At 48.1% G+C, this 24,150-nt stretch overlaps 1 protein-coding gene across 1 annotated transcript in view; it reads left to right on the plus strand.

Moving 5' to 3' along the window:
• ANP32A (acidic nuclear phosphoprotein 32 family member A) overlaps positions 1-12,487 on the plus strand; it is a 40,740-nt gene extending 28,253 nt beyond the window's left edge. The window contains exons 2-7 of the mRNA XM_003901119.3: positions 3,253-3,402; positions 3,640-3,762; positions 6,807-7,005; positions 8,352-8,449; positions 10,920-10,983; positions 11,251-12,487. Coding sequence (XP_003901168.1) covers positions 3,253-3,402; positions 3,640-3,762; positions 6,807-7,005; positions 8,352-8,449; positions 10,920-10,983; positions 11,251-11,312 — 696 coding nt within the window. The 3' untranslated portion in view covers positions 11,313-12,487. The remainder of the gene's footprint in view (positions 1-3,252; positions 3,403-3,639; positions 3,763-6,806; positions 7,006-8,351; positions 8,450-10,919; positions 10,984-11,250) is intronic.
• The last annotated feature ends 11,663 nt before the right edge of the window (positions 12,488-24,150 follow it).

Here is a 24,150-nt window from a genome sequence, read left to right on the forward strand (position 1 = left end):
CATGAAGAAATGTGACTGGACAAAGGGGTGTAGGCCGAGAGGGAACCCAGAAAGGCCTGTCTTTCAGATTCTTTGTGGCCTCCAGTGTAGCATTCCTTCCTCCTGGATATGGGGCCGGACCTCTCTGGAATGAGGGTCTTCAAGGGAGAAGGGAGAGGAGACAGTAGCCTTTCTCAGTTTTGCTTTGGGAGACAGGAATTCTAGTTTCTGTGGCCTGCCTTGGGGAAGAGAAGTTCTGGATTCTATGACTTCTGGGGAGAGAGGGTGAGAGAAATTCACAGAGCTTGCTTCTGAGGCCTTCCAGTCTTCTTTAGTTCAAAGTACCCAGCACGCCAAAGCCCTGACATTGGGGTATTGTATTCTGAGCCCCAGCACAGTCAAGAACTTGTAGAATTGACTTGGGGGTCTGGAGAGAGCTTGCGCCTAAGCTTCCTGTCCCAAGAAGCCACCAGGGGCCCCTCCGCATCTTGTGGCTAACACCAGCCACCTGAGTGCAGTAGACACCCACCCTCCTGTGACCTTCTTTTGGGATTTTAGGATAAGCAGTTCGGATGTGCCTTTAAAACAGAGAGAACACACCCCAAGGAATGGTTATGGAGATTAAACGAGACTGTGTATGAAGCACCTAGAGTGTGCCTAGCGAGTGTTCGAGAAAGGTACGATGATTATTTTTAATAAAAGCATTAATAGTGGTTGCTTGCATATTGTCCTCGAGAGGAGCAGCCACCAGTTTTGGTGTGGTGGTAGGAGCCGGGGACTGGCCTCGTCAGGACTCCGAAACCTATGTCTATCTGTAGCATTCCTGGGCAGGGGTGACAGGCAGCACTGTTCCTCTCCAGGAAGGAGGCCAACTTCCTAGATGAATTCCCTGGGCTCCCCAGCACCGCACTCTGAGGCCCTCCTCTCCTTGGCAAACAGCAGTAAGAGGAGAAGCCATTGACCTGTCTAGAAAAACCGCATGTCTGCAGTCTTTAAGGGTAGACTGGAATCTCTTCTCATATTTGCCTTGCTTTGGTGGAGCTTCAAGAATTCCCAGGCCTTCCAAGAAAACCAATTACTAAAGAAGACTGTGGGCCATGTGACTCCAGTGTTTACTGCAAACGAAGGAGATGTCTCCCCTCCCCCAATACAGTTACTCTCCCTCCATCTGCACTGGTCCCCTAAGGCCTGGCTTCCTGGCTCTATACTGCTTTCCTGTCCTAGGGCAGAAGGCCTTAGAGGATTTATTCCCAGGCACTCTTGCCATGACCTTGAGAAGGTGGCTTGACCTGGACATCTGGATCTCAGGGACTGAGGGGGTGGGAAAGGACTGAACCTCCCCCTCCCAGACCCAAACAGGAAGGTGGGCCTTGGTGACCATTTCCTAGGCTGAGAACGCCTTAGCTCCAGAAGAGGGCTGCGCTCCCTGGCTCTCCCGCTCTGTGGGCTGTGCTAGATGAAAGCCACAAATTGCTGCTGTCCCTGGCGGAGCGGCATGCCTCCACCCACCAGTGAAGAATGAAGGCAGGGCAGCTGCAGGGCCCTGCAGGACTCTGAGATCCAGATGTACCCCAGTGCTCCCCTGCTCTGCCCACTGGCAAGAGGGGGCTGAGGAGGGGCATAGCAGGCCTCACGTGGACTCTGTTTCCATCTCCTTTCCACCCATATCTCTGTTTGGCCCAGAGATGCCTGAGTAACAGGGGTACCTGGTCACTCTGGGCCCAGAAGGAAGAAGGTAGGCATGTTGGCCTGCTCAAAGGAGCAGGAGCGGCCCTGGACAGGGACAGGTTAGAAAGCCTGGCTGCTTATCCAAGAGAAGAAAAGGCCCTGAGGGGCAGGAGCAACCCTTTGAACAATGCCGTACTGCTGTTGAGAAGGACAGGCTTGTACCATGTGACCCATTGGTGAGAAATCAGGGCCTGTGGATGGAAGTTCCAGGGAGGGAGGCAACAAATCCAGTTGACATTGGTAAGTGTTTCCTGGCACCTACTGGGAGCTTGGGCTGCTGCGTCTTGGGCTGAAGGGACTCTTTCAGATACCAGGTGCAGGCAGGGATCACCTTTAAGGTGTCTTCCAGTCCAGAGAGGCCAGGTTTCCCAGAAGCTGGCTGCTCTGGGGCAGGATGGAGAACTCTGGGCCAGCTACCACACGCCAGGTCTCCCTGGCTTACTCCAAGGGTCATTTCGTGCCTGCGACCTGGTTACTCTTCTCGGCCTGTCTTCTTACCTTCATTAGAACCTGCAGTTTCACCTTCAGCTAAGTCTACCTCTTAACAGCCCCGTGAGAGGGTGGCCTTTTATTCGTTCTTTCTATCTCATTAGAAATAAAGGATTTAGGACCCAAATTGTGGGTAAGGGAGCTGAGTGGGGAAAAAGACAGCCACAGAAGTGCCTCCAAAGACAGACTTTGAGACAGACCTCAGCATTTCATTATGGGCCCATCCTAGGTTTGTGGGTTTCCAATCTCCTTCCACGTCTATGCTGGACCATGAAGAGCAAAGTCTAGAGCTGTGCTATCCAATATAATAGTTACTTGTGTCTGTTTATACTTAAATTAATTGAAATTAAATAGAATTAAAAGCTCCATTCCTTAGTCTCACTGGCTGCACTGCAAGTGCTCCATGGCCACACGTGGCTAGTGGCCCCTGTCTTGGACAGTACAGACTGTTGCCATCCTTGAAGGAAGTTCTATTGGACAGTGCTGGGCTAGAGGTGGGAGAGTTGGAGGAGCCCCTGGTCTGCTGCCCCTGCCTCAGGACAGGCCACATGGGTACTGCTGTGTGAATGCCAGCTACAGGGGCAGGCTCTGCTGTGATGGCAGGAGTGGGTGAAAGCAAATGGGCATGTGGGGGCATTGGGGTGGCGGGCCAAGCCCAGAAGTCCCTAACAACGCTGTGGCTGATGTGTGTGCGTTTTGGGATAATGGGAGAACAGGGTTGGAATGAGACCATCAACCTTGCAAAGGCAGCAGGGCTTACTGGGTTTGTCTTCTGCAGTCCAACCAAGGCCCCTGTCTGGAGTGGCCCCCTGGTTCTGCAGCTCAGCTCACCACAGACTTCTTCTCACCCTAATGTTGAAAAGGCAGAAAAGTCAGGGTGGGCAACTCCATCCTGTGGTCGTTGGCAGCACAGTGATCCGGAAAGCTAGAAGAAGTGACGGAATGACGGACCACTTCCTGCCACTGTCTCCCTGTCCCCTAAGGAGTCCTCTAACACCCTTCCCCTGCTTCAGCCCCATTCCTCACCCCCACTCACACAGCTGGGCCTTCTTTCAGGTGAAAGAACTTGTCCTGGACAACAGTCGGTCGAATGAAGGCAAACTCGAAGGCCTCACAGATGAGTTTGAAGAACTGGAATTCTTAAGTACAATCAACGTAGGCCTCACCTCAATCGCAAACTTACCAAAGTTAAACAAACTTAAGAAGGTAAATAGAGTGTTTGGAGTCTGTGTGTGCTGGGAGGCGGGGGTGGGGAGGGGAAGGGTTATTACCTGTGTTTAGGAAGCGTAATTGAAGGGAAAGCCAGGTGCTTGCACTAACATGCCAGACAATTCCCTGAGACTGCTTTCCCTTCTTGCCCGTCTGGGGAAAGCCAGGCAGCTCTGAGCCAGGAGCCTTCATTTTAAAAGCCTTTTCTGATTTTTCTCTCCCTGCCTTGTTTAGCTTGAACTAAGCGATAACAGAGTCTCAGGGGGCCTGGAAGTATTGGCAGAAAAGTGTCCGAACCTCACGCATCTAAATTTAAGTGGCAACAAAATTAAAGACCTCAGCACAATAGAGCCACTGGTAAGTCATTCGGACCCTCCCCTCCCTGCAGGGGTAGGAGGTGGGAGGAATTGGCATCAGCGAATACTACTTTTGCATTTATCCTTTTCCCACTTAATTTCTTTGACTCTCATGATGTGCTATGAGATAGAGTTGAGCTGTTGTTTCTGCTGAGTCCATAGAGAAACTGAGGCCCAGAGAAGTTAAATACCTTGACCAAGGTCACACAGACAGAATGGGCAGCTTTTGTATGGGTAGGGTAGAACCCTAGTCTCAATTTCTGCTCCTGCTTTTCCACTCATAGTTTCTGCTCAGCTTTGGAAACCTGAGCTGTAATGTCTTCAGGTTCTGGGCGTGGCTTGTTGCCCCTTTTTGGGAAGGGAGGAGCAATCCAAGAATTAAACTGTCCCTGGAGGTGGACTCCAGTTTTCTCCTTGGGTCGCTGGCCCCTGAACTGTGGGAGATGAGTCAGTCCTACATAGAACCCTGGAATGACTGAGAGCCGTGTGGTGTGAGAGCCTCATGCAGGCAGGCCTTCCTCAATGTGGTGTGGAGAAGACTGACCCCTGGTCTCTAGTCCTTGGTGCAATAGTGAACAGGCTCTCAGGGGCCTGGGCAGCGTTTCTGGCTCCTCTGCTCATCCTTGTAGAGATGGACATCCCCTAAGCTTCACCGATTTACCAGCCAGAAAGGGGCAGGTCATGTTCAGAACAATGCTTTCTTTATTACCAGGATCTGATTTGCTGTATTCCTTTGATTTTTAAGGAAATCAACTGCAAGATGTGTCACTGAAAACAACTCTTTTGGAATAGGAAATACTACCACATGAAGTAAATACACTTGTTGTGAATATACATACAGGAGTCACCTCATAAGGCCAGGCGTGGTAGCTCACACCTTTAATCCCAGCACTTTGGGAGGGCGAGGCAGGTGGATCACCTGAGGTTAGGAGTTTGAGACCAGCCTTTCCAACATGGTGACACCCCATCTCTACTAAAAATACAAAAATTAGCCGGGCGTGGTGGCAGGTGCCTGTAGTCCCAGCCACTCCGGAGGCTGAGGCAGGAGAATTGCTTGAACCTGGGAGGCGGAGGTTGCTGTGAGCTGAGATCGCATCATTGCACTCCAGCCTGGGTGACAGAGCGAGACTCCGTCTCCAAAAAAAAAAAAAATGGGGGGCAGCAGCAGCACCTCAGGCATCTTAGAATTGGGGGAAAGACCAGGAGGACAATTGGCCACATTTGCCAAATTTCCGTTCTGGGTTTATAGGGTAGGTGGGGTATCCCTCAGATTGGGTTGGAGTTTTCAGGGTTTCTGTCCCAAAAGGCACTCCTTGCTCTCCATGGATGCTCATGGGACTTGCTGGTGGCCAATGTGGCAGAACGGGACACTGGCATTTCTTTTCCAATCTCTTTACCTGTCCATCAATGGCATTGGGGCCAATTAGTAGAATGTACTTCCCACAGAACTTCTTTTCAGGCCTTCCACTGGTCTTCCAGGAGAAAGCCAAACTATTCTGATCTGTCTGGAAGTCTTGATTTTTTTTTTTTTTTTTTTTTTTTTTGAGACGGAGTCTCGCTGTGCTCCCAGGCTGGAGTGCAGTGGCGTGATCTCGGCTCACTGCAAGCTCCGCCTCCCGGGTTCACGCCATTCTCCCGCGTCAGCCTCCCAAGTAGCTGAGACTACAGGCGCCCGCCACCACGCCCGGCTAGTTTTTTGTATTTTTAGTAGAGACGGGGTTTCACTATGTTAGCCAGGATAGTCTCGATCTCCTGACCTCGTGATCCACCCGCCTCGGCCTCCCAAAGTGCTGGGATTACAGGCTTGAGCCACTGCGCCCGGCAAAATCCTTGTAAAACATTGTGATTCGGTCACCATTAGGGATCAGGCACTCAGGCACGCCCATGTTCACACTTTCCACTGCCCCCTGCCCAGATCACCCGTGTCCTCAGTGCTTTCCCTGCCCCTGCTTGTCAGTGTGTGTTACCTTACCTCCCTGGGGCAGGAAGCTGCTTTTGGTAGGGGGTGCTGGGCTTGCCTACACAGTCTACTGTCAAGACTTCCTCCCTGCCCTTGGCTTCTGCTGAGAATAACCCAGGTCTCAACTGCAAGGTCGTAGAGAGAGAGCAACCTAGCTCCCGACATTGACTCCAAGGAGCAGTGGTTTTACTCCCTTGTTAGACCTGGCCCCCTTTGGAATGGGGACTCAGCCTGGGATGGGATTTTTTTGTACCTGGTGCCTCGAAGGTGGGTGAGGTGGGAAGTCAAAATGCAAATCAGTTACTTTCAAGCAGTATGACCCTTCACTTCTTGGGCCTCAGTTTCCTCTACCATCAAATAGGGATAACATTGGCTAGAACCCGTCTGGTGTGAAGCTTTGACAGAGCACATGATGTCAGATACTACAGACAGAATTGGAATCCTCCATCGCTTTTTCTCTTATCCTTTTCTGAGAGGTAGTATTTCAAAGAGTAAGAGCACAGGTCTGAAGTTGGGCTGCCTGATGAATTACCAAATCCTGTACTCTCCATTTCCACATAGGTGAAATGAACTAATAATTATTTCTACCTTACAGGGGTTGTGAGATAAAGTGACTCAGTACATGAAGTGCTATGTTAACTGCCCTCATCATCATCATTATCAGATACAGAAGAAGTTAGTTTGTTAGTTCAAGTTGCTTTTGGTTTCCCTCTCGTTCCTTAGTCTCAGGGAAAGGCAGCAAACCTCTTGGCTCATGCACCAAGAAAGCCCCAGGCTAATTTCAAGTCAGTCACTGTTAAGAGAAGCTATAATTGCAAAATAAAAGTGTTAACATTGGATAAGGCTTCAAAGATTCTCCAGTCCAACCCCGTATTTTCCAGATGGAGACACCGAGGCCCACAAATTGCAGGTGATATGTCTGGGCAAACACTGTGGCTAAGCAGAGCCAAATCCAAGCTTCCTTATCACCTGGAAGTCGTGGTCTGTCCACTGTATCTCATGGCATCCTTGCCTTTTTGCTAGGGCTGTTCCCCCGCCTTCCTCCCACAAATCACTTACTGTTGGTTTCATTTTTCCACTTGCAGAAAAAGTTAGAAAACCTCAAGAGCTTAGACCTTTTCAATTGCGAGGTAACCAACCTGAACGACTACCGAGAAAATGTGTTCAAGCTCCTCCCGCAGCTCACATATCTCGACGGCTACGACCGAGACGACAAGGAGGCCCCTGACTCGGATGCTGAGGGCTACGTGGAGGGCCTGGATGACGAGGAGGAGGATGAGGATGGTGGGTGACAGGGGGCGGCCCAGGGCTGCAGGGGCCCAGCTGAGGCCTTGGGGCTCCTCCTTGGCTTTGCAGAGGTGGGTGGGCTGGGTGTTGGGAGGCCCCCACCCAGCTACTGAAGGCTGGCTGGCTGGCTGGCTGGCTGGCAGCTACCTCCTTCCAAAGCTAGGGAGGGGAGTGGGGCTGTCTGCTTTATTTTCCATAGTCCCTAACCTGTCTCATTGGTTGTCTTCCCTAAAAGAACAAAGTATGAGTCCCATGCTCATGGAAATACCCTGAGATTCTCCAACTGCGTAATAACTCCTTTAAAATCATCCAGCTGAATCCCCACTTCAATTTTTGTCCCTTTCCAAAGCCCTTCAGGGAGTGGTATTCTACTGTCATCCTATAGTGTGACCTGCACTTAGACACTCTCTCAGGGAGGGAGGGAGAGGATATAGAGAGAAGAGGGTGTAGACCCCCCTTTCCTGTCTAGGTATTCAGTAGTGGAGAGGAGGTCCAGAGCTAGAGGGGTTGTGGGGCCCCCTGGTGGTTGCAGCCCACAGCCCCACACTTAGGGGCACTGGCTCAGGTGCCCAGGAGCCACAAGTACTGGGAAGTTGAGGGCTGCAGGCCGCCTGTAGGGTTCCCTGGCAGTGTGGTGTGCAGTCGCGGCCTACAGGAAGGAAAGAGGGAAAAGAATGGGGTTCTTCGTCCTGTTACCTCCCCTTCTCCCTTGCCACCAGCACAGTGCAGCTTTCCCATGGGTCTTTGTGGCCAGATAAAGTTGAGAATGGAGACACTTGCCTGATTGATTCAGATACGGGATTTTGGTTTTCCTTGTTCAATTGGGAGTGTTTTGCAAGATACTCAGAGACTGTGTTTGCCTTGGCGGGGATCTTGTGATATGGCAGAAAGGAGCCAAAACTGGCAGTCCCAGGACCAGGTCCCCTAGGCCCAGCTCAACCAGTGACTCAATGTGTGACCTTGAACAAGTCAGTTCTCTCTGTGCCTCGGATCTCTCACCTTTAATGTGAGGAGTTTGGATTGACCTTGCCACTCTTCCGGGCCCTGGAACTTATTGTTCTGCTCTGACAATTTCCTGGTGGTCTCAGTGTGAGAGACCTCCAGAAGGGGTCTTTCACATTCATAACACTTTTGAGGGGGGGCTTATCTTTGGCACAACTTCAGGATGTGTTTAATTATGTCGGCATTGTTTTCATGAGAGTTAGTGTGTTCAATCTTTGGGATTAGGTGGGTGCGGCAGAGTCGTGAGCCCCACACTGAAGACGCTACAGGGGCCTGTGCTGTGTGGGGGCGGAGCCAGCTCACCACTAGTTCTGTTTCCATTCCCCATTTCCATTGCACAGAGGAGGAGTATGATGAAGATGCTCAGGTAGTGGAAGACGAGGAGGACGAGGATGAGGAGGAGGAAGGTGAAGAGGAGGACGTGAGTGGAGAGGAGGAGGTAAGGAGGCTGGGCTGGGCTGGGCAGGGCCACCGTCTGCCCCTTTGAGGCAGTCCCACTGACTGCCTCTGTGATCAGTCTTGGCAACCCTGGAGCCCTGGTTAGGAAAGTTGCTCCCCCGTGGGTAGTGAAGTGAGTCCATTTCAGAGCCTTTCACTGGACTGTTTCTGGGGAGACAAGACTTGCAGCAAGCTCTGGGGAGGCTGGATTAGAAGAGGGGAAGAGGATTTTAGAGGCAGGGACTGAACCTGCTGGGGTAAGCCTGGCCATTGTTTGTGAAGAAGTACAAAATGCATGACCCCATTTTCTGCTTTTTGCTTTCATATGCTAATTAAGATATTCATTGAGCACTTAAACTGTGCTGGGGAAAGCCTTGAACTGATAGGTAGCAGGATAACACTGCTGGATCCCAAATCAGAGAGTGACACTATGGAAATAGAGCGTCAGGAGTTGGCCATTTTCCTAAACAGATTGGCTGGTTCCCAGTTTTTTAACAAGATCTGTGAGGGGGTGAGTCCCAGCTCTACCACTCACTAGCTGTGTGTCCCCGGACAATTTACCTGACCTTTCTGAGCCTATTTCTTCATCTGTAAAACAGGGATCATGATAGCTTTCTCACAGGGTTGTTAAGAGGATAAAGTGAAGTGTAAGTAAAATGCTTAAGGACAATGTCTGACAAGGGGTAAGTGTCTGACTGCTTATTGTAGGCGTTCACACCCTCCTCCAGGTTCCTGGCACTGTGTTGGGTTTTGTGTTTGTGTGTTCTGAGCCTCTCTGTAGCAGAGTCATTTTCTATAACTTGCTCAGAATTCTAAATCAACTCTTGCTAATTGCAGAAGTTAGACCTAGAGAGTTTTAAAGTGACAATAGCATGGACAAGGTACCTGTGTCCCCTCCCAACTCCCCCCGCAGTTTCCTGTCTCCCTCAATGGAGGATGCAGACACATCCGCTTGCCACACGGACTCACTCAGATAGTGTCTTCCAGTTTCAGCCAGCCGGCCCAGGCTTGAGAGACACAGGCCAATGACAATAGAAAAGCGGAGGCCAGGCACGGTGGCTTATGCCTGTAATCCTAACACTTTGGGAGGCCGAGGTGAGCAGATCGTTTGAGGTCAGGAGTTCGAGACCAGTCTAGGCAACATGGCGAGACTCCTTCTCTACTAAAAATATAAAAATTAGCCAGGCATGTTGACGGACACCTGTAATTCCAGCTACGCAGGAGGCTGGGGCACGAGAATCGCTTGAACCCGGGAGGCAGAGGTTGCAGTGAGCCGAGATGGCACCACTGCACTCCAGCCTGGGCAATAGAACGAGACTCAGTCCAAAAAAAAAAAGCTGGTGAGATGAACTTGGTTTCTGTTTAGTTGTGCTGCTGGCTTTGTCTTCTCCCTAGGTCTAGACTCCTAGGCTCATCTCTAAAGAATATTGTATTTTAAAAATAAAGTCTTAGTAAAACAGGTTTCCCTAGAACAGGGCAGTAAGTTGTATTGGCTAATAGCTGTTTCGTCTTCCCCTTCCTGTCACAGAAGTGCTGCATGTGGGGTTTGGCGGCGGTGCAGGGCGGGGAAGATTGTGGGGTTTTTTTTTTTTTTTTTTTTTTTTTTTAATAATCTCACTGACCATCTGCATATTTCCAACTTCCAGTAAAGGAGAGCTTATACATGCAGAAAAACCCAGAACCTTAGCAAACAGACTGATGAGGGAACTCTTTGGTGACATTTTAAAAGACTATTTCCCTTGACAAAAAAGAAGTCTGTCACCAAGTTCTTAAACTTCAGGAACTGGGTTTAACAAGCAGAGGTTCAGCTTGCATATACTTTCAGGAGCAGAGGAAAGCCACGGTCCTGTGTTGAGAAGGAAAGTCGTATACCTTGCTGAACCTCAAGCTGGTTGGCAATGATGTCCTCAGGGGGGTCTTGAATTTATCTTCCCCATCCCTTCCAGGTGGTCCAAGTTTGCAAGCTAGGGAAGGGACTGGATCGGGTGACATTGGACTTGCCCACAGAATCTGGATTTGCTGAAACTGGGGTCTTCCCTTGAAGCCAAAACTAGATTGAGGACAGATGCAAGAAAGGATGGCCTACTTTGCACGGCAGGGAGTCTGCTCGGGAACTTGCTCTCCTCAGAGAACGCGCAGACTGGAAAGCTGCCTGCCTTACAGGGACTTCAGATGGGAGTTCTTAACCTGGGTGCTGGAATCTATCACCCCCTGAAACTGCTTGCAAATATTATAAATGATGCGGACATTTTCTGGAGAAGGAGTTCAAAGCTTTCTGCAGATTCCCCAATGGGTCCTTGATCCAAAATAAATTAAGAACCTTTGCTTTACATTCCTCCCGAGATGCCAAGTCTTGGTGGGGGCTCTGAGAGGCTGGGGGTGACCCCGGCCTTTTTGTGCTCTGTGTGGCTTCCTCAGCGTGTCTCAAGGCGGGGCGTTTCTAATGTTCTGGTGTCCGTCTTTTCTCCTAGGAGGATGAAGAAGGTTATAATGATGGAGAGGTAGATGACGAGGAAGATGAAGAAGAGCTTGGTGGTATGGCAGCCTTTTTACTCTCAACTGGTAGCAGCCTGGCCCTTTTACTTTGGCCTTAGATCGCTGAGGCTCTGAGTCCCCTGGCAGTGGGCAGGACACTCCTGTCAGAGGCCTCAGGTTCCCCCTCCAGCTGTGCAGATGTCTTGCCTTGGTTTCCAAGGATGGCACAGCTTGGTAGTCGTGGGCCCCGTGGCTTCTCATTGGGTGGGTTGAGTTAAAGAGGTGGGATTCATAACTAATCTAAATGCCACTTTCTTGCTCTTCCAGAAGAAGAAAGGGGTCAGAAGCGAAAACGAGAACCTGAAGATGAGGGAGAAGATGATGACTAAGTGGAATAACCTATTTTGAAAAATTCCTATTGTGATTTGACTGTTTTTACCCATATCCCCTCCCCCTCCTCCAATCCTGCCCCCTGAAACATATTTTTTTCTGATTGTAACGTTGCTGTGGGAACGAGAGGGGAAAAGTGTACTGGGGGTTGCGGGGGGAGGGAGGGCGGGTGGGGGTGGAATAAAATACTATTTTTACTGCCACTCTTTATTTTTTCCCCCTACTTTTTCTTTGTGTCCGGTTTTTGTCCCTGTAAATGCGATAGCTAAGTACACACTAAGTGAGCATTTGTTCCTGACTCTCAAAGAGGATGGTTTGGAGTTCTCTTACGTTTCCTGGTATTTCCCAAGTCTCTTGGGTTGGGTGGAAGGCTGTGGCTGGTCTCAGTTTGGTTTCTCAATGCCCAGGAGGGGCTGAGCACCAGCCATGTTTTTTTGCTTTGGTTCACGTGATACCTGCTTTTCTCGGGCCTGCTAGAGGCATCCAACGCCCTGGTTTGTAAATAGCAACCTAAAGGCGTATTTTGGCACTGGTCTGGGGACATTCCCCATCTCTCATCCCTTTTCCCCCTTCACAGATGGTGGTGGGCTTCGCTCTACAAAGAGGACTCTGATGTTACTCTTGAGAGCTTATGAGCCAGAGAGCTGAAAACGGCAGGCTTGTAAGTTATAAGGAAAATGGATTTGGTAATTAAAATTAAAAGAGAAGAAACACACCCTCAAACTTCAACTTCTTTAAAAGAAAAAAAAAAAATACTGTCCTATCTTGTTCTGTAAAATATTAGAACGCTTTGTTTTACAAAAATGATGAGAGAATTCTTCCACATGTACTTCTGTGCTTAGAACGTTTTTACAGTCCTAAGCGCTGGAGACGTTGCTGCATGTCGGCTGGGTTTTTTTTTCATACACCCGAGCACGGAAAAACTAACGCAAAATTGTATTTTCTTACCTAGTGGAAATCTGAAATGACTGCAAATTCCTAGTGAATGTACAGGTTTGCTTTCGTGTCCCTCTTCTGGTTGCTTTAGAAGTGACGTGTAATTTCTGAACCCATGTTTCATCTGTATAAAAGAACATCTGCACCAGTTTTTCTCCTGCCCCTCAGAAGAGCCAAACTTTGAGTTTTATGTCTGTTTGTCATTGATAAATTTCAATAAATCTTTTTATACAATTTTTTTGGGGATGGCTTCTTTGAGTCCAACAGGCCATTGATCTTGTCAAGATGCATTCCAGATGAACTGCTAGGTGAGGGGGAAGCTTCATTTTTGTTACCTGACAGAATAGCTTTTCTTATGAGATATATATATAATGTGATACTAAGTTTGGATATTTTTGGTCTTAAAGCAAGACTCAGTGGTGTATCTTCATTAAAAGCTTCCTTTAAAAAAGTTACAGAGTTACTAAAAAAACAAGTACCCAAACAATCAAGTTGGGCTAACCTTGGAACCTTGTTTTGAATATCTTTCATTGTTTTGTTTGTCGTATTGTAAAAAGAATGTATGGTTGAAAACTCAGGAATGTTTATAAAACAAATTATTTCACAAACCCAGAGGTTTACATATGGTGTTTTATTTTGTTACTTTACTTAACAGTATTAGAATCATTTCCTTGTACCTTTAATTTTCAAAAGCATGTATCTTAAATGGCTACATAGTAGTCCATCAACTATATTCTGATTCACTTAATTCTAACCAAATGGTTAGATGTTTTCGTTATGTCCAACTTACCCCTAGAGTGGATATTGTTATATTACTACTTATTCATACTTTTTGTGGATTTCTTAGTACAAACTCTTAGAAGTAGTACAGTCATTGGACCAAAAGCTGAAAACATTTATGAGGCTCATGTACAAGGTTCCATGTTTTCCAGAAGAGTTAAGCCAATTTACTGTGGTTGTTTATACATGTTCACATATACTCATTCTTATGTATTCATTCTTTACAGCCTTGAACCCACAACAAGCCCTAATTCCTTACAATGTCTTATAGTTATCGTGTGATTCCAGCAGTGTAAAGTGTTTCCAGAAGAGTCTGTGACCCACCTGACCCTCTGGGTGGTACCCTGGCACCTACTGCCCTTTGGAGCAAGCTGCCTGTGGTTCCAAGCATGGGATGGATGGGATGGAGAAGTGACCTCCTCTGGGCCAAGTGCTGTGCTAATAAGCACCTGGGCTGTGAGAATGAACTAGGCAAGCATGTTCTTGTGCCTCTCAGAGTGAAAGAACATGGAAGTGGGGTGAAATTGAGAGATACTCTGGTCTGGCCTCAGGTTTTCTGGCCCTGACTTCCCTCCATGGGGCCTTTAAGGATCAGGTGACTAACAGATACAGCAATAAATACCATAGGCCAGGCACGGTGGCTCATGCCTATAATCCCAGCACCTTGGGAGGCCAAGGCGGATGCACTGCTTGAGACCCACGTGGGCAACAGAAAGAGATCCCGTCTCTACAAAAAATACAGAAATTAGCCAGGCGTGGTGGTGCATGCCTGTAGTCCACTTGAGCAAGGGAAGTTGAGGCTGCAGTGGGTCATGATCACCCCACTGCACTCCAGCCTGGACGACAGGCTGAGGACCTGTCTCACAAAGAAAGAACTAAAAAATGTAAGGAAAAAGGGAAGGTGGTGAACAGGTTGATGTTAATGGGCCTCGGGGAGGAGAACCCTTTCTGTATTGATCATGCCAAGCATTCGTGTTAACCCTTGAGGAAGATCGTATTATGCCCATTTAACAGATAAGGAAAACAGGTCAAGTCACTTGGAAAAAGTGGAATCAGCATGCAACCCAGGCCCATCTGGGGCTATTTGCATTTCATGGAACTTACGAGTGGCACAGAAAGCTCAGACAAAGAGGAGAGTGGGGCCGGGCTGGCTTTTCCTGAGCTCTTGCTATGTTCTAGGCCCTTTGCTTCAAATGCAGCATCTCATTAATCTTACCGAGTCATCACAGCCACCTTAGGTAGATGCTGTTACCCTTGCTACACAGTGGCTTAGAGGGTAATGCCCAAGGCCATACAGCCAGGAAGAAGAGCACCATCAGGAACTAACCAGGTGTGCAATTCCAGAGCCGGCCCTCTTGCCTGTACCATAAGTGCCTCCCACATCCTGACTCCTGCTTCCCAGATCAGACCACTTGTGTGAGTGAGGTGTGTTGGAGTGGTTCCTCACCCTGACCATCACGGCTTCAGCGAGGGAAGTTTCACCACTCAGTGTGCTAGTAAATGCCATAGGACAGACCCCTGAGATAGAAGGACTTAGGTTTCTAAGTCACCCCGTGCAACCCTCTTATTTGACCAAAGAGGAAATCGAAGCCCAGAGAAGGCAAGTGACGTGCCCAAGGTTTCACTGCAGGGGAGTGACAGCCAAGCCTGGAAACCAGGACTCCCATCCGTGGGCTTCTGCACCGTCTCACACACAGCTGTACTGTTTGGGTGGGGGGAGGCCAGCTGCAGTGAGAAGACACACCATGCAGTGTGTCTTCCAGGAAGGAAACAGCTGAGCCTTGAGTGAACAGGATATAGTGAGTGCCATGGCCAGGTATGTGTTTTAGGTGGCTTTGGAATGCATCATAGGTTCTTGCTATTCACAGTGGAAAATTTGGCTCCCTGACATTGTCCTATCTGACACTGATCACCACTGAAGGGCTGCGTGTTTCCTGGTGCAGACCAGTGCCTGGAGAGGACAGTAATGACGATGCTTCTTGATTATGAGCTACTGTGTGTCACGTGCTTTCCATCCATTGCCTCCTCTAATCTTTGCGGATTTCACAGAGGAAACCGAGGCTCAGAAGTGAGACAACTAGCCCAGCTAGTAAGTGAAGGGCCTCAAAACGACATCCTTCTGACTCCAGAGACCTTGTTCTTAGCCACTGTGTTCAAAGTACCAGGCAGATGAGGGAAGGGGGGTTGAGCAATTCAGTTTGTCTCATTTGCTGACTTGCAAAGGCTGTTTTTATCCTGGTTTAGAAACTCATTGTTCATGGTTGGAAGAATTCCCACAGTGGGTCTCTAATAAGCAGCTTTGGACAACAGCAGCTCTAAGTCCCTGGTCCAGCCCTTGGACAGGCCCCTGGGACAGGCCGGCCCAAGGGTGAACAGGCCAAGGAGGGGGCTGGAGATGGTTGCACCGATGAGGGTAGGTCAAAGGCTGGGTCATCCGACTGAGACCCTCAAGTCTGGCGGTGGTCGCACTAGCAGAGGAGAGATTGCCAGAAGCTCCGGAGTCACTGAGGCATCTGGAGGCTGCTGGCTGACTGTGAACTGGGGAGCTGATGCAGGGAACGTCCGTGGGGCTGCCTGCCAACCATCCGTTTTTCTTGGCCTAGCAACAACTCCAATGGACCATTGGAAAGACTCACATGGATATGGACCATTCTCCACTCCTGAAGTTCAGATGGGCTGGCCCCCATCCCTCTGGGTCTTAGGTAAGCAAGTTATTTTGTCCTGGCCAATCAGCCTAGTCCAAATCCTAACCACAGTGACTGGTACAAGGAAGGACCTGAAACCCAAATTGGTCAAATGAGGCTTGCTGCCTGAAATCTAGAAAACAAGAATCTTCCCATGGGAGGTGCTGGGCTAGAGGATGGAGGCCTGGAGTTGAGGAGGCACAGCACTTGGATAGAGCCAGGACAGAGAACCAGCGAACCTCCAGGTGATCCCATCCCATCCTGGGAGTCCTGATGAGTGCAATGAAGTGAGGACTCCAACAGATACTTACAACTTACTGTTTGCCAGGCACTATACGTTATTATTCTTGTGTTTCATCATAACCCTATCTGGTAATCATTATTATCCACATTTCAAAGACTGAACCCATCTAAGCGCTCAATATTGGCTGCTTAGTGCCAGACACAACAATAAATGCTTTATAAAAATCAACCTAGTGTTTCCCAAATTTCCCTGATAATCCCTGGGGCCTGTCAGACTGCCAGGCCTCATCCCTGGGAATTCTAGTTCAGTAGCCCTGGACTAGGGCCCAGGAATTTGTGATTTTAACAATACCCAGAGGATTCTCATCATGAGGGAAGTTTGGGAAATGCTGCATTAAACTCAATAGCCACAGCTAATATGGCCATACTCACTTAAACAAAAAAGTGAGGCTCAAAGAGGTTAACTGACCTGCCCAATATCACACAAGTGGCAAGCGGAATTCATATCTGGGTCAACATGTCTTTTACACCTCTTGTAGAAACGGGATGATAATAGCTACCTGTGTATCTCACAGGCTGTGAGATGATGGAAAGATGGTGTGTCAGTCAGTTCTTACCTCACTCTAAAGAAATGCCTGGCTGGGTATGGTGGCTCATGCCTGTAATCCCAATACTTTGGGAGGCTGAGGCAGGCAGATCTCTTGAGCCTAGGAGTTAGAGACCAGCCTAAGCAACATGGTGAGACCCTGTCTCTACAAAAAATACAAAAATTAGCTAGGTGTGGTGATGTGCACCTGCAGTCCTGGCTACTTGGGAGGCTGAGGTGGGAGAATCGCTTGAGCCTAGGAGGTCACGACTGCAGTGAGCTGTGATTGCACCACTGCACTCCAGCCTCAGCAACAGTGCAAGCAAGACTCCATCTCAAAAAAAGAAAAGAGTTTTAATTGGCTCATGGTTCTGCAGGCTGTACATTAAGTGTAGTCCCGATATCTGCTCGGCATCTGGTGAGTCCTCAGGGAAGTTTTTTTTTTTTTTTTTTTTTTTTCTGAGACAGAGTCTCGCTCTGTCGCCCAGGCTAGAGTGCAGTGGCCAGATCTCAGCTCATCGCAAGCTCCGCCTCCAGGGTTTAGGCCATTCTCCTGCCTCAGCCTCCTGAGTAGCTGGGACTACAGGCGCCCGCCACCACGCCCGGCTAATTTTTTGTATTTTTTTGGTAAAGACGGGGTTTCACCGTGTTAGCCAGGATGGCCTCGATCTCCTGACCTCGTGATCCGCCTGTCTCGGCCTCCCAAAGTGCTGGGATTACAGACTTGAGCCACCACGCCCGGCCTCCTCAGGGAACTTTTACTCATGGTGGAGGTGAAACAGGAACAGGTCCGTCACATTGTAAGTAAGGGAGCAAGAGAGAGAGGGGGGGATGCCTTGCTCTTCTAAACAACCAGATCTCTGAGTGAACTCAGAGCAAGAACTCACTCACTACCATGGGGATGGCACCAAGCCACTCATGAGGGATCTGCCCCACCCAAACACCTCCCATCAGGCTCCACCTCTAACAATGGGGATCACGTTTCAACATGAGATTTGGAGGGTACACATATCCAAACCATACCAGGTGGGAAAGAGCAGTGGAAAGTGAAAATTTCTATTTTTTTAAAAAGTATGGTAAAGAAGCCCAGGCAACCCAAATATTTTTTGTAACAAGGAGAAAACAAAATTTTCAATGGCCCTTGGTAATTAAGACAAGCTTCTTAGAAGTTTTCCTCCCTTCCCCTTAAAAATTTACATCAGCAAAATCCACTCTGTTGTTTTTTGTTTGTTTGTTTATAAATGTAAGGGATACAAGTGCAGTTTTGTTACATGGATATATTACATAGTGGTAAAGTCTGGGCCTTTAAGTGTAACCATCACCTGAATAATATACATTGTATCCATTAAATAATTTATTTGTATCAACCACCACAGTCATGATACATTCCATGGACTATCTTGGTTATAAAAAGCAATGGATTTGCCCTCTGGGAGTATCCTAAATCTTGCTGATGGCCTTCTGCAGGTGTTACACATTTTGGTGAGGCGCTCAGGAGTCAGGAGACCTGGATTCTCATCCTAACTCTGAAACTAACTAGCTGGGTAGTCGCCAAGTCACCTCTGTGTCCTACAAAAACAGTGATGCGGACTAAATGACTTTGACAGTCTTAGTCGATAGTTTGTTGTATTATTTCCCTCATTGCCCTGGGGCCTGTATTTACATCTATTTTGAACACAAAATAAAGCATTGCCCTGCCAAAACTCTGCAGTGGCAGTAGGAAGGGTCAACGTGGGAGAAATAGTAGCCTCTCTAGCGAGGCAGGAGTGTTTTGATGGAGAATTTGCAAAACGACTTTCTGAGGTCTCAAAGTGTAGACCGATAACCTGGTCTATACACACCTACAATTGCCTGGGTAATCCAACTGGCTCAATAAGGATGTGTAGATAAAACTAATCTGTCTTGAGTGCCCCTTATGTGCCCAGAACTTGACACACATGATCTCATGTAATTCTCACAGCAGAATTCTACTTGAAGTAGCTATTATGATTTCCACTTTCCAGATGAAGAAACTGATGTTCAGAGACATTATGTTAAGTTGCTCAAAGTCACACAGCCAGGAAGGCACCAGCTGGTATTAGAACCCGTAGCTTCCTGGTCTAAAGTATGAAGCTGTTTCCTCAATTTTTAGGTCTTATGCAGCCTACAACGAACTGCAGCAAGATTCATCTCACCCAAATCTTGGCTTGATTAATTTCACACCTTTTCTCAAGAATCCAGCTCTCAGGCCCAGCACGGTCCTCCCACTCATCTCTGCAGTTCTCCAGACTTCCAAGCCTCTGACAAAACCAGTCTCTCCATAGTCCCTGGGAACAGATGTCTTGCAACAAAAATGTTTTGAACCTCAGGAACAAGGATAATGGATCTCTGCTTCTGGAGAGAGGGACACTAGATGTTGTGAAAGATCAACAGCAGCTCCTTTCAATGCCTGAAAAATAGGAAGAGGCAACACAGTTGGTGGTACCATCCTAGGCTAGAGCTAGGAAGCCTGTGTCACCTTGGACTAACTACCTCTCTCTACTCTCCACCTCCCAGAGTGTCAGGAGATACAGGACATCCGTGCATGCTGATAGGAATGATCCAGTAGAGAGGGATGCATCGACGATAGAGGAGAGAGGGGGAGAATCTTTTTTTTTTTTTTTTTTTGAGACAGAGTCTCACTCTGTCACCGAGGCTAGAGTGCAGTGGCCCAATCTCGGCTCACTGCAACCTCCACCTCCTGGGTTCAAGCGATTCTCCTGCCTCAGCCTCCTGAGTAGCTGGGATTACAGGCACATGCCACCACACCTGGCTGATTTTTGTATTTTTAGTAGAGATGGGGTTTCACCATATTGGTCAGGCTGGTCTCAAACTCCTGACCTCATGATCCGCCCACCTCGGCCTCCAAAGTGCTGGGATTACAGGCATGAGCCCCTGTGCCCGGCCGAGAGGGGGAGAATCTTGGAGAAATTCAGAGGCATGGGTTCTAGCACATAAATAGAAGTTTGACCTTTGGAAAAGGACAGGACGCTTCATCCTTCATAACAGGAGAGTAGGAGAAAGACTGTAGGTACAGGTAGGTGGGCAGATTCGGTGGAGGGAAGATGGGAGAGTTCATGTTGGCTTTTAAAGGAAATGTGAAGCAAGGTCATCAGTGGGAGATGGGGGCACAGAAGGGCAGAATGGGAGTGGGAAGTTTGAGAGATAGGAGGCATGAGAGTTGTTTTGGGGGCGGGAAACTACTACACCAGGGAGGCATGGGAGAGCTAAATGCCCACTTATTTGAGACCAGTGAGCATGATGTTAAGGGGAGGCCCATCATCATGGCTCAGCAGCTTGAGTGCAGGCACCAAGGAGGCAGACAATTGCGTTAACTAGCCAGATGATTCTAATGAGTAAAGTGCAGGCCGTGGAGAATAGGGCATTTAGAAGACTGTAAGGATGGACCATGAGTTCTAAGCTGGCTAGGGAAGGAAGTGAGTCCGCATTGATAGTGAGAAGGTGGGGAAGGTCAACAGATGGACATGTGCTAGGGCTGAAGGGTTGCTGGGGTGGGAACATCAAGAAGGTCAAGGTGAGAAGATGGTGAGAAGGTCAAGGATGTGACCATGGGAGCCGGTATCTCATAGGATAGAGGAGCTGACCTTCACTGGACATGAGGAGGTTGCAGAACTGAGAAGTTGAGGTATTGGACAGTTCATTCTTGAGATTGTTGACATTGCTGAGAATGATAATAGGAATAATATTAGAAAAAAAAAATTAATCAAAGCTAGTCCTCATTCATGCAGAGGCCAGTTGCAGCAACGAAGAGGCACTCATGCCTCTTTGAAGGAGGAGGGAGGAGCCATGGAAGCAATAATGTGGAACAAAGAACAATGCCCCAGTTCCAGGCTCTGGGGCCCAGGAAGGAGGGGTAGCCGTCCCTCTGGCTTCCTCATGAGAAGTCTGCAGGGGGAGTGGAGTTATCAGGCAGGGAGCAAAAGAGGAGGTTCATCAACTGCTTATCAATGGACCACACATGGTCCCAGCAGGTTGAGGACGTGAAAAAAGTAGAAAATAGCCCTTGTTTTTCCCGCTATAATGTTCATGTATTTTCTTAATTAATTTTTAGAGACAGGGTCTTGCTCTTTTGCCCAGGCCGTAGAGCAGTGAAGTGATCTTAGCTCACTGCAGCCTCTATCTTCTGGGCAAATATGATTCTCTCACCTCAGCCTCTCGAGTAACTGCCTGGCTGATTTTTTTTAATTAATTTATTTTTTGTAGAAACAGGGTCTTACTAGGTTATTCAGGCTGAGCTCAAGCAATACTCCCACCATAGCTTCCCAGAGTGCTGGGAAAGTGCTGGGATTACAGGCATGAGCCACTGCATCTGGCCACAGAGCACTTGCAGTGCAGCTAGTGAGACTAAGGAATGGAGCTCTTTTTTTTTTTTTTTTTTTTTAGATGGAGTCTCATTCTGTCACCCAGGCTGGAGTGCAATGGCGCGATCTTGGCTCACTGCAACCTCTACCTCTTGGTTCAAGTGATTCTCCTGCTTTAGCCTCCCAAGTAGCTGGGATTACAGGTGCATACCACCACACTCAGCTAATTTTTGTATTTTTAGTAGAGAAGGGGTTTCACCACATTGGCCAGGCTGGTCTCAAACTCCTGACCTCAAGTGATCCACCCGCCTTGGTCTCCTAAAGTGCTGGGATTACCAGCGTGAGCCACTGCACCTGGCCTAGGAATGAAGTTTGTAATTATATTTAATTAATTTAAGTGTAAAGAGACACAGGTGGATATCATATTGGACAACACAGCTCTAGGCTTTGCGCTTCAGGGTCCTGAGCATATATATGGAAGGAAGTATTTTTAAGCTGCTGATGGGGCAGGGCTAGGGCAGGCTACAGAGCCAGATTTTTCTGTTCCAGTGCTTATGGATGTCCACAGAGATGCTGGCTGTCTTGGGTTTTGCTTGTCTTCTCTGAGTCTCTGGAGATTGCTGGCCTCTCCTTTTGAGGGCTGCCCAACTTCCTGCCGCCCCACACCCTCACTTCTCTGTTCTAACCAGGAACAGATGGCAGTCACCGCCTGTTGCCTCCGATCCACCCACCCTCTCAGACCAGTTCTGGCAAGAAGTTCACTGACTGAGCATTCACTTTCCAGATACATAAGTCAGGTGCCCCCTGTCACCTCTGGCCAGTGTTCCAAACTTCATCGTTAGAATTCAAATGGCAGGGGGAAATCAGGAACACCACAGTACCATCCAAGCCCCATCCAGACCATACAACAGGTGTTTTGCACAACTGCAACCAAGGTTCCTCTGTCACCTAAACATGATGGCAGCTCCAGGGCCACAGGCATTCAGTTCACTCTGCTGTTCTCTGCATGACCCAGGCAAAAATTAGCTGCCTAAGCTGGTTGGTCACCAACACTGGGAAGCTCCCTGATTGGTCAGGTTCTGGCTTGGACACCAACCTATGCTTCAATCATCTGGTGAGGGGGCTCCTGCTTTAATTTATAGGCCCCCTCAACTGTGCAGAAAGAACTGCCTGGGCCCACTTTCCCAGAAGAGGCTGTGGGCGTGCTCACCACTTGGAGCTCCACGGATTGTCTAAGGCAGCAGAGTGCCTGAGTCTGGCTGCCCACACTTCAGCACTCTAGATCCCCCTGTCTTTGCTGGCTTCCTTGAACCCTATTCATATTCTGCAGATGCTTACCTGACTTGACTGGCCTCTGAAAGTCTCTCTGACCTCCGTCATTTTGGTTCCTGGCACAGTCCTTACTGCTCCTTAGCAGCTCCAAGCTGTTGCCATTCAATTCCTTAGCAGGCAAAGCGGGGCAGAAATATGGAGTTTCTGCAGTGAGGAGTCTTAAACAAGAGGATAAACCCATGGTTCTGTTGACATTGTGGAGTCAAACTTCTCGACAGATTGGTTTTTAGGAAATGGACCACACTCCAGAAAATGGTAAACGAGAGCAGATATATAAAGATATATAGAGAGAGATTTTTTTTTTTTTTTTTTTATGAGACGGAATCTCACTCTGTCGCCAGGCTGGCGTGCCGTGGCACGATCTCGGCTCACTGCAACCTCCACCTCCCAGGTTCAAGTGATTCTTCTGCCTCAGCCTCCCAAGTAGCTGGGATTGTAGGTGTTTGCCACCATGCCTCGGTATTTTTTTTTTTTTTTTCAGTAGAGATGGGGTTTCACCACATTGACCAAGCTGGTCTCAAACTCCTGCTCTCAGGTGATTCACCCACCTCGGCCTCCCAAAGTGCTAGATTACAGGCATGAGCCACTTCCCACCTGGTCAAGAGCAGACACTGACCACCATACCAACCACTGGAGTAGGTATTGGGTGGGGCTACAAAGTTTAAGGAGGTTTATTTTCCGCTGTTTCAAGACAGCAGACTGAAGCACGATTTGGACTTGAGGTGTCCCTTGAGATTTTATAGTGACAGACAAAATTTTGCCAAATTTGATCAGCAGCCACCAAAAATGAGAATTCTTAAAACTGTCTCAGAATGGAAAGAGGCTTCTGACACTTTAAAATGCAGTTTCTAGCTTTCTAGGAGGAAAAAGGTACAGGAAGGGATGTTATAATATTTATTGAAAAGAAGAGAAAACAATTACTGTGCATACAAATGGGGATAGTATGTAAAGTTTATTGTCATATGAAAAGTTAAATGCTCTAAATTCAATAAGAAAAAAAAAACAATTTCAAAATCGGCAAAATATTTGAACAGACGACAAAAGAAGAGCTCCTATAGGCACAGGAATGGGGACTAATTGGAAAGAGGCACAAGAGAACTGCCTGGGGGGATGGAATTATTCTATCTCTTTACTGGAGTGTGGATTACACATGTGTATACATTTGTCAAAATTCATAAGCATGTGAAAAAGTACCCAACATCATGAATTATCAGGGAAATGCAAATGAAACCCACAATGGGTTATCACTCACTCACTAAAGTGGTGAAAGTTAAGGAGACGGACAACACCAAAAGTTGGTGAGGATGTGGAGCAATCAGAGTGCTATGTATTAGCTGGTGGGCATGGAAAATGGTACAACCTCCTAGGGAAACATTCTGGCAATTTTTAATTTTAGAATTGTATACATACCTTACAACCTAGCAAAATTTTTTTCTTTTCTTTTTTCTTTCTTTTTTTTTCTTTTATTTTGAGACAGGGTCTCATTAGGTCACCCAGGCTGGAGTGCAGTGGCACGATCTCAGCTCACTGCAATCTTTGCATGTCCCCACCCCAACTCCCCTCTGACCCCCAGGGGCTCAAGCGATCCTCTCACCTCAGCCTCCCAAGCAGCTGGGACCACCACAGCTGTGCACCACCACACCCAGCTATTATTTCTTTGTATTTTTAGTAGAGACAGGGTCTTGCTATATTGCCTAGGCTGGTCTTAAACTCCTGGGCTCAAGTGATCCACCTGCCTTGACCTCCCAAAGTGCTGTGATCATAGGTGTGAGCCACTGCGCCCAGCCAGACCCAGCCATTCTATGCCATGATGTTGACCCAACAAAAGTAAAATACATTCACAAAAAGACTTGTACAAGAAAGTTTATAGCAACTTTGTTTGTAATAGCCCAAAACCGAGACAACTGAGTTGTCTCAAATGTCCAAAAACAGATGT

This window comes from Papio anubis, chromosome 7, assembly GCF_008728515.1.
Source record: "Papio anubis isolate 15944 chromosome 7, Panubis1.0, whole genome shotgun sequence".
In the NCBI taxonomy this organism is placed as follows: domain Eukaryota; kingdom Metazoa; phylum Chordata; class Mammalia; order Primates; family Cercopithecidae; genus Papio; species Papio anubis.